Genomic DNA, 15,000 nt, shown 5'->3' on the forward strand with positions numbered 1-15,000 from the left:
TATTGGTCCCAGAAGACTGAGAGACCTTGTTTTGATCTCTGTGTGTGTTTGTGTGACCTCTTCTTGCCCCCTGTGTTTTTCCTGCTTCTCCTGGACAGGGGCACTCACACAACTCTGTGTGTGTGTGTGTTTACATTCGAAGGGGTGGAGAACAGAGCAACACTGTCACAACTAACTACATGCACACTTAGCCACGCACACACCCATGCACAAACACTCTTTGACCCAAAATGTGCTGTGCTCCATTTATCACAAGCACCCAATGGCTTTCTCTGGTGAAGTGATGCAGTATTATATCCAGATAACACTTTGACCTTTGTGTGTGTGTGTGTGTGTGTGTGTGTGTGTGGGAGTAGCTGCAGGACAGCCGTGAGGAGTTTAAGAAGACGTGGAACCCTCGCTTCACGCTGCGGAGCCACTTTGACGCCATCCGCGCGCTCGACTTCCACCCGAGCGAGGCCGTCATGCTCACCGCCTCAGAAGACGGAACCCTCAAGCTCTGGAATCTCAACAAGGCCATGCACTCCAAGAAGTACGAACACATGCACACACACACACACACACACACACACACACACACACACACACACACACACACACCCCAAAAACAAAAAACACATACTGGATACACACCTTCAAGCTGTTTCAGCATACACTTCAACTATACACACACACACACACAGATACATACACACACACAGATTAACTTTGAAGGCACACTATGCAAGATTTTCACGTTTATGAAGCCAATTTTAATGGTAAACGAACTTGTAATAGGCGAATAGTTCACCTAGCATAGCTATACAGCATAGCCGTAGCGAGTCCCTACCGAGAAAACCAGCCATGTGACTTCCAAGAGCGACGCCCCGCCAAACCTTGCGGGAATCGTGAAACATTACCTTGTCAGTAGATATAGCTCTTTGAAGATGGTTTTTGTCTGTTGTTAATCCTTCACCTCCACAACAAAAGCATTTGCATTGTGTACAGGGGGGATAAGTGAGAAGTTTGCTATTTACAATAGCAGAGTAACATATATAAATACATCCCGACTAGAGGGAGTTCTACACTCGCCAAAAATACCTAAACCTGCATAGTATACCTGTGCATATCACACTCTCAGGCTCTGTGTGTGATAGTGAGGTGATCCTATGTGTGGCAGATGTTTTGATAACTCAGTCACACCTTTTCTACTGTGTTTACATTAGAAACGCTGCCCTGGACGTGGAGCCCATCTATACCTTCAGAGCTCACAGGTAAGAGCACACACACACACACACACACACACACACACACACTCCAAAAACACACACACACACACACTCCAAAAACACACACACACATGTGCCCACCCACTATCACCATATATGTGTGTGTGTGTGTGTGTGTGTGTGTGTGTGTGTGTGCGCAGTGGAGCAGTGCTCTCCTTGGCTATGGGGGATGAGGGCGAGTCGTGCTACAGTGGAGGTCTTGACGGATCCGTTCGCTGCTGGAAGATTCCGGACCTCAACGTGGACCCCTACGACAACTACGGCAAGTCTCCATAGCAACCTCATCCCTGCCTCTTCTCATCCTGCTTTTCTCTACCTCTATTTCCCTTTATTCTGTTCTGTTTGTTTTTGCACCCGTCCTTCCCTTTACTCTTTCTTTCTCGCTCCATCTCTGTTGCCTAGACACACACACACACACACACACACACACACACACACACACACACACACACACACAGGTATGTATGCATGTACATACACAGACAAATCCACAGGCCCAACCAGTATGTTGGTAGCAAACAAATATTGTTAACACACACACACTCACAAAGATGCTCACTCGGCATGCAAATCCCACGTCTTAAGCGCAGCCACAACCTCATACTAAAACCTGGGCAATGCCATGCAAATCCCACACCCAGACAAGCATGGTAAATCTGGCCAACGAAATGACAAGCAGTTCAGTACACACACACACACGCACGCGCACGCGCACGCGCACGCGCACGCGCACGCGCACGCGCACGCGCACGCACACGCACACGCACACGCACACGCACACGCACACGCACACACACACGTATCCTCAACACAAGCAAGGCAAAACAAGGGAGGCGAGGAGGCCATTGTATTGAATTATAAATGAGCACCATAACATTCGGATGTGTGTGTGTGTGTGTCAGAGTTGGGCATTCAGACCAAGTTTACCACCCCACCCCCCAGGCCCCAGTCACCCCTAAACCTTCCATATGTGTGTACCTTACATGTAGCCGTGTGTGTGTGTGTGTGTGCCAGTCACAGCTGGCTGACCCCAAGCTAAGCCTGAGAAGATTACACGTGCTGCAACACAGACCACCACCATCTGCCAGACAGCCAGTCTATATATGTGTGTGTGTGTGTGTGTGTGTGTGTGTGTGTGTGTGTGTGTGTGTGTGTGTGTGTGTGTGAGATATAGAGATTAACTTTATGAATGTATGTAAATGTGTCAGGCTGCCTCCCTACACACTGTAAGGTGAGGGTGTAGTACTGTAGAGCAACCCGTAGAGGGCGACACCGCTCTGCTGCTGGTTAGTGTCGAGCACAAACATCAAAACAATAGGGTCTGACACAGTCAGTTTGTTCAAACACAATAGCATGTGCACAAGCATACTCTCTGTGTATTGAACATGAATGTCTGTGACGTGCTAATGTGTGTGTGTGTGTGTGTGTGTGTGTGTGTGTGTGTGTGGTTTCTGTGTGTGTGTGTGTGGTTTCTGTGTGTGCGTGCGTGCGTGCGTGCGTGCGTGTGTGTGGTTTCTGTGTGTGTGTGTGTGGTTTCTGTGTGTGTGTGACCCCCCCCCCCCCCCCCCAGACCCCGGTGTGGAGAGCAGTGTGTTGGCGGGCCATGAGGACTCGGTGTGGGGTCTGGCCTACTCCTCCTCCCTGAAGCGCCTGGCGTCCTGCTCGGCCGACGGCACCGTGCGGATCTGGGACCCACACAACTCCAGCCCCTGCCTGTCCGTCTTCAACAAGGAGAAAGGTGTGTGTGTGTTTTGAACAAGGAGAAAGGTGTGTGTGTGTGTGTTTTTAACAAGGAGAAAGGTGTGGGTGTGTGTGTGTTTGTGTTTGTGTGTGTGTGTGCGCACTTCTGTGTGTGTTTTGGAAGGGTTGATGGAATTGCATGTGTGTAAGTTTGTGTGTAAAATGTAAATGTGTTTGTTCCACCAGAGCACGGCACCCCCACATCGGTGGCCTTCGTGAACTCTGACCCCTCTCAAGTGGTCGTGTCGTTTGGCGGCGGGAACACTCTGCTGTACGACCTCAACACGGAGCAGAGCATCATGTCCCTGGAGACGCAGACCAAGGACGGTAAGCACATGGCCAAATCTGTGTGTGTGTGTGTGTGTGTGTGTGTGTGTGTGTGTGTCAGAGTTTGATTTTGTTTGGTCTTTTGGAGTGTGCTTTAGGAGTGTGCATTACTTGTTTTGTACTTGATTTTAACCAAAGACACAATACATGGCAGATGAGGATTTGTCTTACATGATGTGTGTGTGTGTGTGTGTGTGTGTGTGTGTGTGTGTGTGTGTGTGTGTGTGTGTGTGTGTGTGTGTGTGTGTGTGTGTGTGTGTTGCCCCCTGTAGGCAGCGAGCTGATCAACCGCGTGGTCAGCCACCCTTCTCAGCCCATTTCCATCACGGCACACGAGAATCGCACCATCCGCTTCCTGGACAACAACACCGGTACGTGTGTGTGTATCTGTATCTGTGTGAGTGTGCGTGTATCTGTGTGTGTGTGTGTATCTGTGTGAAGAGAAAGTTTGTGTTTGTGTAGGTCAGGCATGTCCAAAGTCCAGCCCAGGGACCAATCACGGCCCGCGGTCAAATTTCATACGGCCCGCAGCTTCTCATTAGTGTCAGTACATTACCTGTTCCTTGGAAAATCTGAAAAAATATATGCACTTGGACTTATGGCACTTATTGTATTAAACTTTTGAATAAGGTTTGCCTATAATGCCGGTGTTATACATGCAGATGTGCCACAAAATATTACTTTCTGAATGATCTTGTGAAAGACAAAAGCAAGAGTCTTATGTTTTAAATGTAAATGTTAACAGACTCTGCATTACTCGTTTTAAACATAAGTAATGTTTAAAATTATCATGAGGTTAAGATTTGTATCAACTTCATGTAAGTTTAAGGTATTCCATACTTAATATTGTGTGTGTGTGCCTGCCTGTGTGTGTGATGGTTTGTGTTAACTCTGTCCTCTCTGGTCTCATCTCAGGTAAAGTGGTCCACTCAATGGTCGCCCATCTGGACGCTGTGACCTGCCTGACCACTGACCCCAAAGGCACTTATCTGGTCTCTGGAAGTGAGTAGCCTCTCCTATCCTATCCTATCCTCTCCTCTCCTCTCCTCTCCTCTCCCCTCCCTTGCTCTGCTCTCCTCTGCGCTTGTGATTTAGACTTGAGTCTACATAGTGTACTACGGATACTGTATACTGCAGAAACTGTCAAAATTTGTCCATGTTCATATTGCACAGATTGCTACATATTGCAGACCTTTTCTCCTTATGAGATGTGCTAACCTGTGTTCATATTGCACAGAGCCCTATCTGCAGACCTTTTCTCCTTATGAGATGTGCTAATCTATGTTCATATTGCACAGAGCCATATCTGCAGACCTTTTCTTCTTATGAGATGTGCTAATCTATGTTCATATTGCACAGAGCCCTATCTGCATACCTTTTCTCCTTATGAGATGTGCTAACCTGTGTTCATATTGCACAGAGCCATATCTGCAGACCTTTTCTCCTTATGAGATGTGCTAATCTATGTTCATATTGCACAGAGCCCTATCTGCATACCTTTTCTCCTTATGAGATGTGCTAACCTGTGTTCATATTTCACAAAGCCTTATGTGCAGAAGTATTCTCCTTTAGGCCTTTAGAATTAATCCTCTTCCTGAGGCTTGCGAAGTACTGTGCCATCTTTGCAATTATCGGCAGCCACCACATATGACAGAGATGTTGTTATTTATACCCATAAGAATTGAGTGATACATTGGTCCATAAGTTTGTGTGTGTGTGTTATATTGCATCTTTTAATATTTGTGTCCCTGAACCACTTTTCTCCATGTGGATATAAATAAATGGTTAAAATACCGTGTCCGGTGTGTGTGTGTGTGTGTGTGTGTGTCTCCCCCTGCAGGCCATGACTGCTCGGTGCGCCTGTGGATGCTGGAGAGCCGCACGTGCGTGCAGGAGATCACGGCTCACCGTAAGAAGCACGACGAGGCCATCCACGACGTGGCCTTCCACCCCTCGCAGCCACTCATCGCCAGCGCCGGCGCCGACGCCCTCGCCAAGATCTTTATCTGAACACACACACACGCATGCGTGCCACGCAGCGTCGGACACACAGGTGAGAGGACGTGCATGCACACACACATACGCACACATACTCACACACACACACACACACTTAACCATCAAGTGCCTGACCAGTGTTTCCCATACATTAATTGACTTATTTGTGGCAGCCCACCACAATATCAACACTGACCACCACACAATGATTTTCCAGGTTGTACTAAATTGTGCTTAAATCTGGTTAGCATCATAACCACACTGTGCTAATTTGTTAAAAACTGTATTCAAGTTAATTCTGCGAACCAACCACCACAAATGGAATTTAATTCTGTGGGAAACACTGCTGATTAATTAACATATTTAAGTATACACAGACACATTCTTGTGCTCAACAATGTGTAACTACATCTGCCTGGGATTGAACTTGCAACTTGCGGGCACTTTGGCTTGGAAGGCAAGCATGCAAGCAAGGGAGCTAAAATGCGTGGGTGCTAGCGGCGAGCGCCTCTTATTAGCATGCCTTTTAAGGTCTCGGGAGGTACGTTTACTTAACATACACACTGCACAGCTGTCGTAACAGGTGGCTACCATTACAGGTACACAAGTGTGTGTGTGGGACGCAGGAAAAGACTAGTGTGTGTGTGTGTATTGGGTTTGTTTGAAAGATAGTATCTGATATTTATTTGTGTTTATTTTCTTTTTAGGGGAGGCATCCTTACCAATGGACCAGATGAGTGGACCACAAGGCTGAAGCAGTCAAACATAGAACATGCACACACACCGCGCACACACACACACACACACACACACACACACACACAGAGTGGTTTGGGTGGATGTAGGAGAGGACATCATATCCTACTTCCCAGTGAATATGTTATTTTTGCAGGCCTAAGTTTCCCATGATCCTTTTGTTTTGTTTTGTTTTCCCACAATGCAGTGCACTGTGGTTGTGACATACAATATTGCTTGTCATTGGTTCTCAAACTAACAACTCTAGCTACTTCTCAATGTTTTAGATGCTTTTGAACCACACACTACCTGACGTTTTTTATATGCTTACTTCATATCTGGTTGCTGTTCACCTTGCGCAAACACACACGCACAAACACACACATTCAAGGCTCAGGCTGTTGGCTTGGGCCTTTGCAAATACTCTTTCTTTTTCTATTTTCTCTTTTTCTAGTTCCTCTCTTTTCATAAGGAACATTATACAGTCCAGTTTTACAGCAGCATGCTGTGGACGCATCCTCACTGCTTTGGTTTTCTCTGACCTTGTCAGTTGGCGTGCGTGCGTGCGTGCGTGCGTGTGTGTGTGTGGTCAATGCATGCCCATTCCAAAGACATCACAAGGGGAAGACTCTTGTCAGCTGCTCCTTCATAGACTCTGCTGCACACAATTGAGCTTTAATTTCAGCCTCACATCCCTACACCTAGCCTTAGAGTGTGTGTGTGTGTGTGTGTGTGTGTGTGTGTGTGTGTAAAGAAATGTCTGTATGTGAGTGTATGTTACTTATCCTCTCACTCACTCAGTATTGCATTGCTGGTGCTGATGTTTTCAACATCTGATGTGTGTGTGTGTTAGGTCTATGCATATAGCCCCATTTTCTACGTCTCTGTATGTATATAAGTACTAACATTTACAACTGCACAAGAGTGTCAGTGTATTTTTAACCTTTGCAAAGCAAAACAATCTCTCAAATAACGGTTATGACTAAAGTCCATTTCAGCCTCATCATTAAAAGCCATGATCAATGGCCTCTGTAGACATACACACACTCACTCACACACACACACACACCGGTCTATAAGCCTCTGTCTCAACATCAGAGGTGTGTAACCATACGCTGTGAGAAGGGAGAGGGCGGTGTTACCCGGTCCCCATCATTCCACCAATAATAACAACACACACACACACACACACACTAAATGCACACCAAACGCATCAATATAGACAACATGATGACCAAAATTGTGACAATATGAACAGTTCCAAGGTATCTGGATACCCATGTTGAAACAAAACCATTACAAAATCCTTACACGCATTAACAGAAGTGATAAAATAGGCCTATACAGCAGAACATGGAACTTGACATTCTTTTTCAAACTGATATCAAACATTGCTTTTTGTTAAAACCTGATCCATGCACCATGCTTAAAGTATCAGCACTGATAAAAAATAGAGTATCACAGCATTTTGAATTTTTAAAGGTATCACGATACATTTCTATTATCAGTGCATCATGCAACACTAATGCACACACACAGTCTCTCTCACACACACACACACACACCCCGCATGCACGCATGCCTGCTCTCTTTAACTTGTGGTGCTATAGGACTCCTCTGAGTCAGGGATCCAGTGCGGGTTATGCCTCGTGTGTGTGTGTGTGTGGTTTATATAATCTCTCTCCCCAAGCTGGTCCATCCCGCAGGGGGAGTCACTCACCAACGAGAGAGAGAGAGAGAGAGAGAGAGCTAAAGCTAAAGTGATGTGCTTTAGGGTGTTTATTTCTCTTTTTCTTTTCATTGCTTGTAAAGCCTATTGGAGGGACTGCCAGTAACCTGTTATCATTTCACCACATCCTCCACTCCCTTCACAGTGGGGGGCACTCGTGTTGGTGACAAGTGACGAGTCCACTTCCAGGGGTCCAAGGGGGCTGGAAATCACTCCATCTCCTCTCCTCTCATCTCGGCCTGGCGGTCAGTTCTGCTGGACGCAGTCGGATCTAACCGAACCGAGTCGCGCCGCGCTGCTATAGCGTTGGCTTCTTGGCGCGCTCCTTACTGAAACGCCAGATATCTACTGAGGGAGACCAGAAGGTGTGGGGTGTGGGGGGGGGGGGGGCTAAATGCTAAATCATTTCTTTTGTACGGGGTGGTTGGGGGGGGGGGGGGGGGGGGGGTTCACAAATCTGCTTACAGGGTCTTTTATCTATTAGTCCGTTTGGTGCAACCCTCCAGTGTGGAGTTTGTGGCATTTCTTCTTGAACCGAACGCGTCAACTGAAATCACTACTGCTTGATTCGTGCAGATTTGAGTTGAGATGCTTGAACAGACCAGGAAACAGTTAGTTACAAGGAAGTGGCATTGGCTAATGAGGTAAACAGTGCCAAGAGGGGTGTGGGTGTGTGTGTGTTTGTGTGTGTGTGTGTGTGTGTGTGTGTGTGTGTGTGTGTGTGTGTGTGTGTGTGTGTGTGTGTGTTTCTCTCTCCACATCCTCCCACTCTGTCCAGTGGGGACAGTATCCTTTAGGCATAGGGGCTTGTGGGAATGAGAAGTCCTCCCTGCCGTTCCCAGAATGAATGCTTTGCCAGAGGTCATAAAACACAGCGAGCTGAGAACAGAAGCACACAAACATGAGAGAGGGAGAGAGAGAGAGAGAGAGAGAGGGGGAGAGAGAGAGGAAAACGAAGCGGGGACTGCAGCCAGAGCAGTGACAGGAGTTCGCCTGTGGGCTGCTGACCACGGCAGAGCCGGCGGTCCGTTACGGGCATCCGCTGGCGGCTTTGGTGATGGCGGTTCCTGGAATCCCAGCGAGGAAGGGAGGAGAAAATAGACTGAGGAAAGCGAAGAGAGAGCCTCTTGAGCCCGTCTGCTTCTCCAGGCGCCTCGGACAGCGGTGGCCGAGTTCAGAGGTCGGCGGCTCCTCAGAAGTGGCCGGACCGACCGACCGACCCAAACGGCGGGGTTGGCTTTTTTGGCGGCTGTTTGTATGCCTGCTCGCGTTCTTTCCGGCTCCGAGACGGTCAGAGCCCCGGAGGCCGTGTCCCCGCGGTGGAAACACGGCGTGACGCCGGGCTGCCAGGCGGAAGACCACGCGGTCAATCAGTAACCACGTCGCCGCGGCAACCTCTGCTGTGGCCTCTGGTTGGAGGTCACCCTTGGGCCCTCAGAGCCACAGCCGGTGCCTAGAAGGTCGTAAACACTAACCCATAAAGCCAAACGGCCGCTCACGACACTCTTTCCGTTTCTGTCTTTCCCTTTTTTTTGTGTTTTCCCATCAGCCATTTAGGTCGTCTGTGTGAGGCCAGTGGTGGGGAAGCGAGATCTGTGTGCTTGATGCCCCCATTTAGCTGAAGGTGTGGCAGCCACTTTGTGGCGTATATAGTGTGATGATAACTGCCCTGTGCCCTAGACTGTGGCTGGGTGACCGAGCAACTGGCCGACCGGGCGGCCCTGCCAGCTCTGGCAGAGGTATTTCCAATGAGCACACTCTAGGTTAGCTTTGTACGCGCACTACCCAAGCTGACCCCGGTATCTGAGGTGGGTCCGCTGTGGGGTTGAGTACACTTTAATGTCCTCCTTTATCGTATCTATGGCGACACTGACACACCTGTCTGGCTACGTCTGGCTACAGTAATTAAACGGGGGGGGGGGGGGGTGATAAAACAAACAGTGAATGGAAACATAGGCGTGTATAAACGAGGAAGAAAACATTCCTTTGTAGTAAGAAGACAAATCAACATGTTTTGTGGAGGGAGAAGGAAAATAAAATTGAAATAAAAAAGTGCAAGAAAGAAGAACAAGATGCTGAATGATGAATTCCTGTCACACAGTGTAAATGTCAATCAATTTCAGCCCTGTTTGTTGCTTTTTCTTTGATAGAAATATTAATTATTATTATTATTATTGCAATTATGAAGATGTAAGAATACTGTAGTATCATAAGTGAATCATTCTTTTTCGCTAGGCTTAGAACTTGCTTGTGGTTGAGAATTGAAATGTAAAAAACACATGTTTTTGGGTAAGAATGTATAAGATGAAAACGAGAAAAAAAAATGGGGGGGTTGAAACGGTTGCAGTCCGCGGCCAAGGTTAAGGACGCTGTTTTTTATTTGTGTTTTTAGCAATTTATCACTGTGTGATATTTTGTACATCATATTAAGCTGTATTCGAGAACAATATCCTCTAACTTTCAAGGGAGAGGGGACCTCGCCCTGTGTTTTGGTTTGGTTTGCTTTGGTTTGAACCTCATTCTAGCCTGTATCAAACAACGACCCCTTTTCGTCTTCTGTATGGCATCTTTTTGAACCGCGTTCTATCAAACATAGACATGACTTCATCTTCTGCCTTTTCTTTTCTGTAGTCCTTGTTCATTTCACAGGCCCGGGTCATCACTGAAAACACAACTAAAACAAATAAAAGAAACAATTTTGTACATAGAATTTACAGTTGGCTCTGTTGCCTCTTTCTTTTCTTGTCTGTGGTCCTCTGTAGTACCTGTGAATAAAAGATGCCCGTGGTGTGCACAGCAGGTATGCCAACGATTTCACAATCAGAAATGGGTTTTGATGGCCAATATGTTGACACACACAAGACATTTCTGTCCTACTGTTGGTGTTTCCAGTAGTACGGAAAACATATTTATATACTGTACAATATTGAGAATGTATACAAAATAAAGAACACAATATTTAGTTCATATACATTTTGTACTAGATATAGATAAAAACTTTATTGTCCACTTAATTTACATTGGACATTGAATTTATATACACTGGACATTTGTCTTTGGCACTCTGGTGGCATAAAAACACAGCAAACAGACAATATAAGTTAAATTGTAGTTACATAAGTGGTTAAAAACATAAATGAATAAATACTAGTGCAGTTCTCGGTACTGATCATTCTCATCATCACCCTGGCTGGGTGGTGCATGAGTAAGAGGGGAGGGGAGTTATTTGGCCTTGGTTCAGAATAGACAGCATGTATGTTAAGACGTATGAATACATGAGGTGCCATGTGTAAGAGCAGGTGAGAGGACTGAGGCTGCCCCCATGTCTGGTTGTTTGGGTGTGTGGTGCCTGTTGGAGGGGAGGAATGGAAAACACTGTTTAGGGTGTGAGGAGTCCTTTCAGAGCTTACTGGGCTACCAAATGACTTCATAGAGGAACCAGACGTCCCCATTTCCCTCACATGGTCCAGTTTTTCAACACTTGTTTTTTTTAGTGCCCTGATTTATATTCAAAGATATATAATCCTATCTTGTCTCAATATTTCCTTGTTCCTCAAATTGTAACAACTAACTAACTGATTTGGGAGCACTGATATGATGTAGTTAAAATGTACAGACGATCAGGAAGATACTGTGTAGGTCCGATGTAAGCATGTCTCTCCTGAGCGCGCACGCACACACACACACACACCCCTAACAGCATTTGGGCGTCATACTGTAACGGTCATTGTCAATGACAGACTCAGCTAGGGGAGCTGTTGGTGGGGGTGCTGTCCCACTTCTCACCCAGAGGAATGTGGCCTCCTTGCTTCACACAAATACACTTGAGTTCAGAAGGGTGTGCCTCTGATGAGTCCACAGCATGGGTAGTCTAGTCTGTCTTATCACCCCAGGGTAGGAAAGGCCATGGAGACCTGTAAGGATTTACACATTTGTTAGAAAAACCTGTTTCTTCTCCCTCCCCAATGCCCTTTCAACAGGGAATTACCCCAGAATGCAGGCTATTTACCATATAATGAGAGAGGAGGAAAGTGTGCCCCCTGTCTGACAGTGTAGAGAGGCACAGTAATATGTCATAAATATGGACCCTACTCAGTTGACCATACTAGGCTGAACAATCCATCTGAATTTGCTGCTCCTTTTATTTTTTTTAATTGTATTTATTAATGCAACAGGATAGTGGAGAGTGACAGGAAGTGAGTGGGAGAGAGAGTCGGGGTGGGATCCGGAAAGGACCACGGGGCGGGAATCGAACCCGGGTCGCCGGCGTACAGTGCAGGTGCCCCAGCCAGTTGCGACACAGCTGGGGCCTGCTGCTCCCTTTATGACTAACTGTACTCTACATATTTCCTGGTCCTATAATGAGACAATGTGTTGCAGTTCCCTCCACAATAACTGGAGCACATGTCCAGTTTAAATGTGTCTCCTCTCCTCTAAGAACCTCAGTGCACGTTCTGATTGGCCGGCGTGCAGCGTCATGGCCGTGAGGCAGATGAGGTCATTGTGTCTCTGATACTGGTGAGTAAACAAACGCACCTGAAGGGTGTGAAGGTGTCTTAAAATAGAACAGGAATACATCACATGCCCTACAATTCCCTTTGTGTGTGCGTGTGTGTGCGCGTATTGCATAAGAAAACGTACAGAGTTACGCAAGATGAGATGGGATCACAGAATTCTGCGTGTGTGTGTGTGTATGTGCGTGTGAATGAGTGAGAAGTGTGTGTGTGTGTGTGTGTGTGTGTGTGTGTTGGAGGGGAAACCCTGTCCTACTGTAGAGGCAGTGTTCGTCTACTCCCTCTGCACCTGTCTCCTGTAGGGATGAGGGGGCAGTAGAATCAGACCTGGCACCCGTACTGGCCCCACCTGGAACACCTCTGGTACCGGCCCCACCTGGAACATCTCTGGTACCGGCCCGACCTGGAACACCTCTGGTTCTGGTCCTGTTGCACCTGCACCAGAAACGGGTGCATGCAGATTCAGAGTCATTCAGAGTCGGGTGTTAAGGTTCCCAGGCACTGTGCCAGAATGCAGGCGTGGGTCAGGCCGTGTAACATTTGAAAACACGTAATTTGTTTTAAGCTGTGCATGTCGCCTCCTGTGTCAAATACTGTCTTTGATCTATCAGCCTGTTGGAAATCAATTAATTAATGACTTAAGATGTAATTAAAATAAGATGAGATAAAGATCTTAAGAAACAACCTTAGCTGTTTATTTGATTGATACATTTTTTTGATCAAAGAACAAACCAAAGCAATTTCCAAACTATGTAGGACTATCATCATTACATAGAACTATTATCATTTAGCATGTCCACAAAACCTTTAACTGTTTATTGTTCTAGGTTGAGGCTATATGATATACTGTATAGTATATTCTGAGATGATATTTGCATTCACAATTGAATTGGATGCAGTGTGGCTATATGGAGTCTGCATGTGTGGTGGAGAGACATGCCAGGTCTATGTGAAGTCAGTCTAGGTTAAGGAGCAGGCCTAAAGGTTGAAGGGCAGGTCTAAACGAGTAAGTTGGAAGGCAATGGGGCATGTAGATGCCAGGAATGGAAAGAGTCTGGAGGAGAAGAAGGGAAGAAAAGGGGGGCCACAGGGAGAAGAAAAGGGGAGGAGAGAAAACGATTCCTGTAGCATGGTGGAGCAGAATGGAAGGACACAGATTGTTCCAGAGAAAGGGAGTAAACAAAACAAATGACTGGAACTCAGTCATGGAGAGAGAGAGAGAGAGAGAAGGAAGGAGGGGAGGAGGCAGGGAGGCCGAGCTAGGAGGGGGTGGGACTGGGCAGGGCTGGTGTGAACTCACAATAGGGCTTCAGAACAAACTTCCAGCCCTGTGATTGGGCGACAGGCCTGTCTGTCCCACCACTTCCTGTCAGACAGAGCTGTGTTGTAATCTGCTGGGGAGTGGCCAGGAGAGGGGGGAGGGAGGAGTCAGTGCTGGGGCCGCCCCTCGCTCTCGCTCTGGCAGGCTCATCCGACTCACCTCGGTGAGAAACTGAAACACAATCCGACTCGTATAGCAAGCCTAACCAGGCTCGCTGTCTTTCTCACGCGCAGGCACACACACACACACACACACACACACACACACACACACACACACACACACAGGTTCTCCTTCTCTCACAGCACTGTTTCCTCAGGAAGGAGGCCATTTTGTTACGGACCGGCTCACAACAACAAACTTTTTTTTTTGCTTTGTGTGTGTGTGTGTGGGGGGGGGGGGGAGTGTTTATCTTCCTTCAACTTTGTTGAGGCTTTGTGTGTGTGTGTGTGAGAGTGTTTTTTTTTTTTTTTCTTCCTTCAGTGGGTTTCCTGCTGAAGCCCGGACTTTCTCCTCCCCTCTCGCAGCAGAGGAAGAGAGGGAGGAGGGAGAGAGAGAGCAAGAGAGAGAGAGAGAGAGAGAGAGGAGGGGAACAGGAGAGGACTGAAGGAGAGAGAGAGAGAGAGAGAGAGAGAACATCAGAAGCTGAAGAACTTGCCGTGTTCATCTACGAGGCTTACGTAATGGGGAAGGTGTGAACAGAGGTCTGCTGGAAGTCTGAACGGAGCGGGGGATAGAGAAGAAGAGACGGACGGAGGGAGAAAGGACTGCAACACTCTGAGGTGGACAGCCGACCTAAAGAGGAGTGACCTGGGAGAGGCCGTTTGGACTCGCAGTTTGCGTGTGTGCGAGTCACCGACTGAGTGAGCGTGCGTGTGTGTGTGTGTGTGTGTTTAAGGTGAGAGCAAGCGTGCGAGCAGAGGTGTAAGGTGAGAGTGTGAGTGTGTGTGTCCGCTCCCTCACACCCATCTCTGCTCCTTGCTCCCCTGTCTACACACACTTTCTTTCTTTCTTTCTCTATTTTTTTCCCTCCCTCTCTCTCTCTTTCCATCCGTTTCGTTCTCTCGGTCTACCTCGCGGACACTCAGCCGATAGTGCCCAGTGATGGCCAACGCTAGCCCGTGCATGCCTTCGGGGCCCCTGGCCCACCCGGTCTTCTTCCCCCCTGGGGGGCCCTCGCCCCCAGGCTCCGTGGTCATGCAACACGGGCCCCCCATGGCCATGCCTCCGGGGGCCACCGTCTCGGGGTTCCCCCCCTCGCTGGACATGGGGGTGGCAGTGACCCAGGGCCCCGGTGGAGTGGGCACCCTGTCGCCTGTGCTCCCGGCACCCATTGGGGTCTCCTTCATCATTCAGATCGGACTGACC

General features: G+C 47.7%; 2 protein-coding genes across 4 annotated transcripts in view; both read left to right on the forward strand.

Moving 5' to 3' along the window:
- The window catches only part of strn4 (striatin, calmodulin binding protein 4), a 39,008-nt gene that overhangs the window by 14,821 nt on the left and 9,187 nt on the right, over nt 1-15,000 (forward strand). The window contains exons 10-18 of one of the 3 annotated variants that reach the window (XR_006023107.1): nt 357-532; nt 1,206-1,253; nt 1,409-1,530; nt 2,839-3,006; nt 3,195-3,335; nt 3,608-3,706; nt 4,251-4,337; nt 5,176-5,388; nt 6,041-6,816. Coding sequence is in view for 1 of the 3 variants with exons in the window: in XM_042064325.1 (XP_041920259.1) it covers nt 357-532; nt 1,206-1,253; nt 1,409-1,530; nt 2,839-3,006; nt 3,195-3,335; nt 3,608-3,706; nt 4,251-4,337; nt 5,176-5,345 (1,011 nt within the window). In the remaining 2 variants the exon portion in view is untranslated. Of the gene's footprint in view, nt 1-356; nt 533-1,205; nt 1,254-1,408; nt 1,531-2,838; nt 3,007-3,194; nt 3,336-3,607; nt 3,707-4,250; nt 4,338-5,175; nt 5,389-6,040; nt 10,512-15,000 lie in introns of those variants that run through there. The other 2 variants (XR_006023106.1, XM_042064325.1) reach the window with 2 other exon arrangements.
- The window catches only part of prkd2 (protein kinase D2), a 56,422-nt gene continuing 55,233 nt past the window's right edge, over nt 13,812-15,000 (forward strand). Inside the window, exon 1 of the mRNA XM_042064324.1 lies at nt 13,812-15,000. This exon is cut by the window's right edge and continues 78 nt beyond it. Coding sequence (XP_041920258.1) covers nt 14,737-15,000 — 264 coding nt within the window. The 5' untranslated portion in view covers nt 13,812-14,736.

This window comes from Alosa sapidissima, chromosome 15 (assembly GCF_018492685.1).
Source record: "Alosa sapidissima isolate fAloSap1 chromosome 15, fAloSap1.pri, whole genome shotgun sequence".
Taxonomy (NCBI): Eukaryota; Metazoa; Chordata; class Actinopteri; order Clupeiformes; family Clupeidae; genus Alosa; species Alosa sapidissima.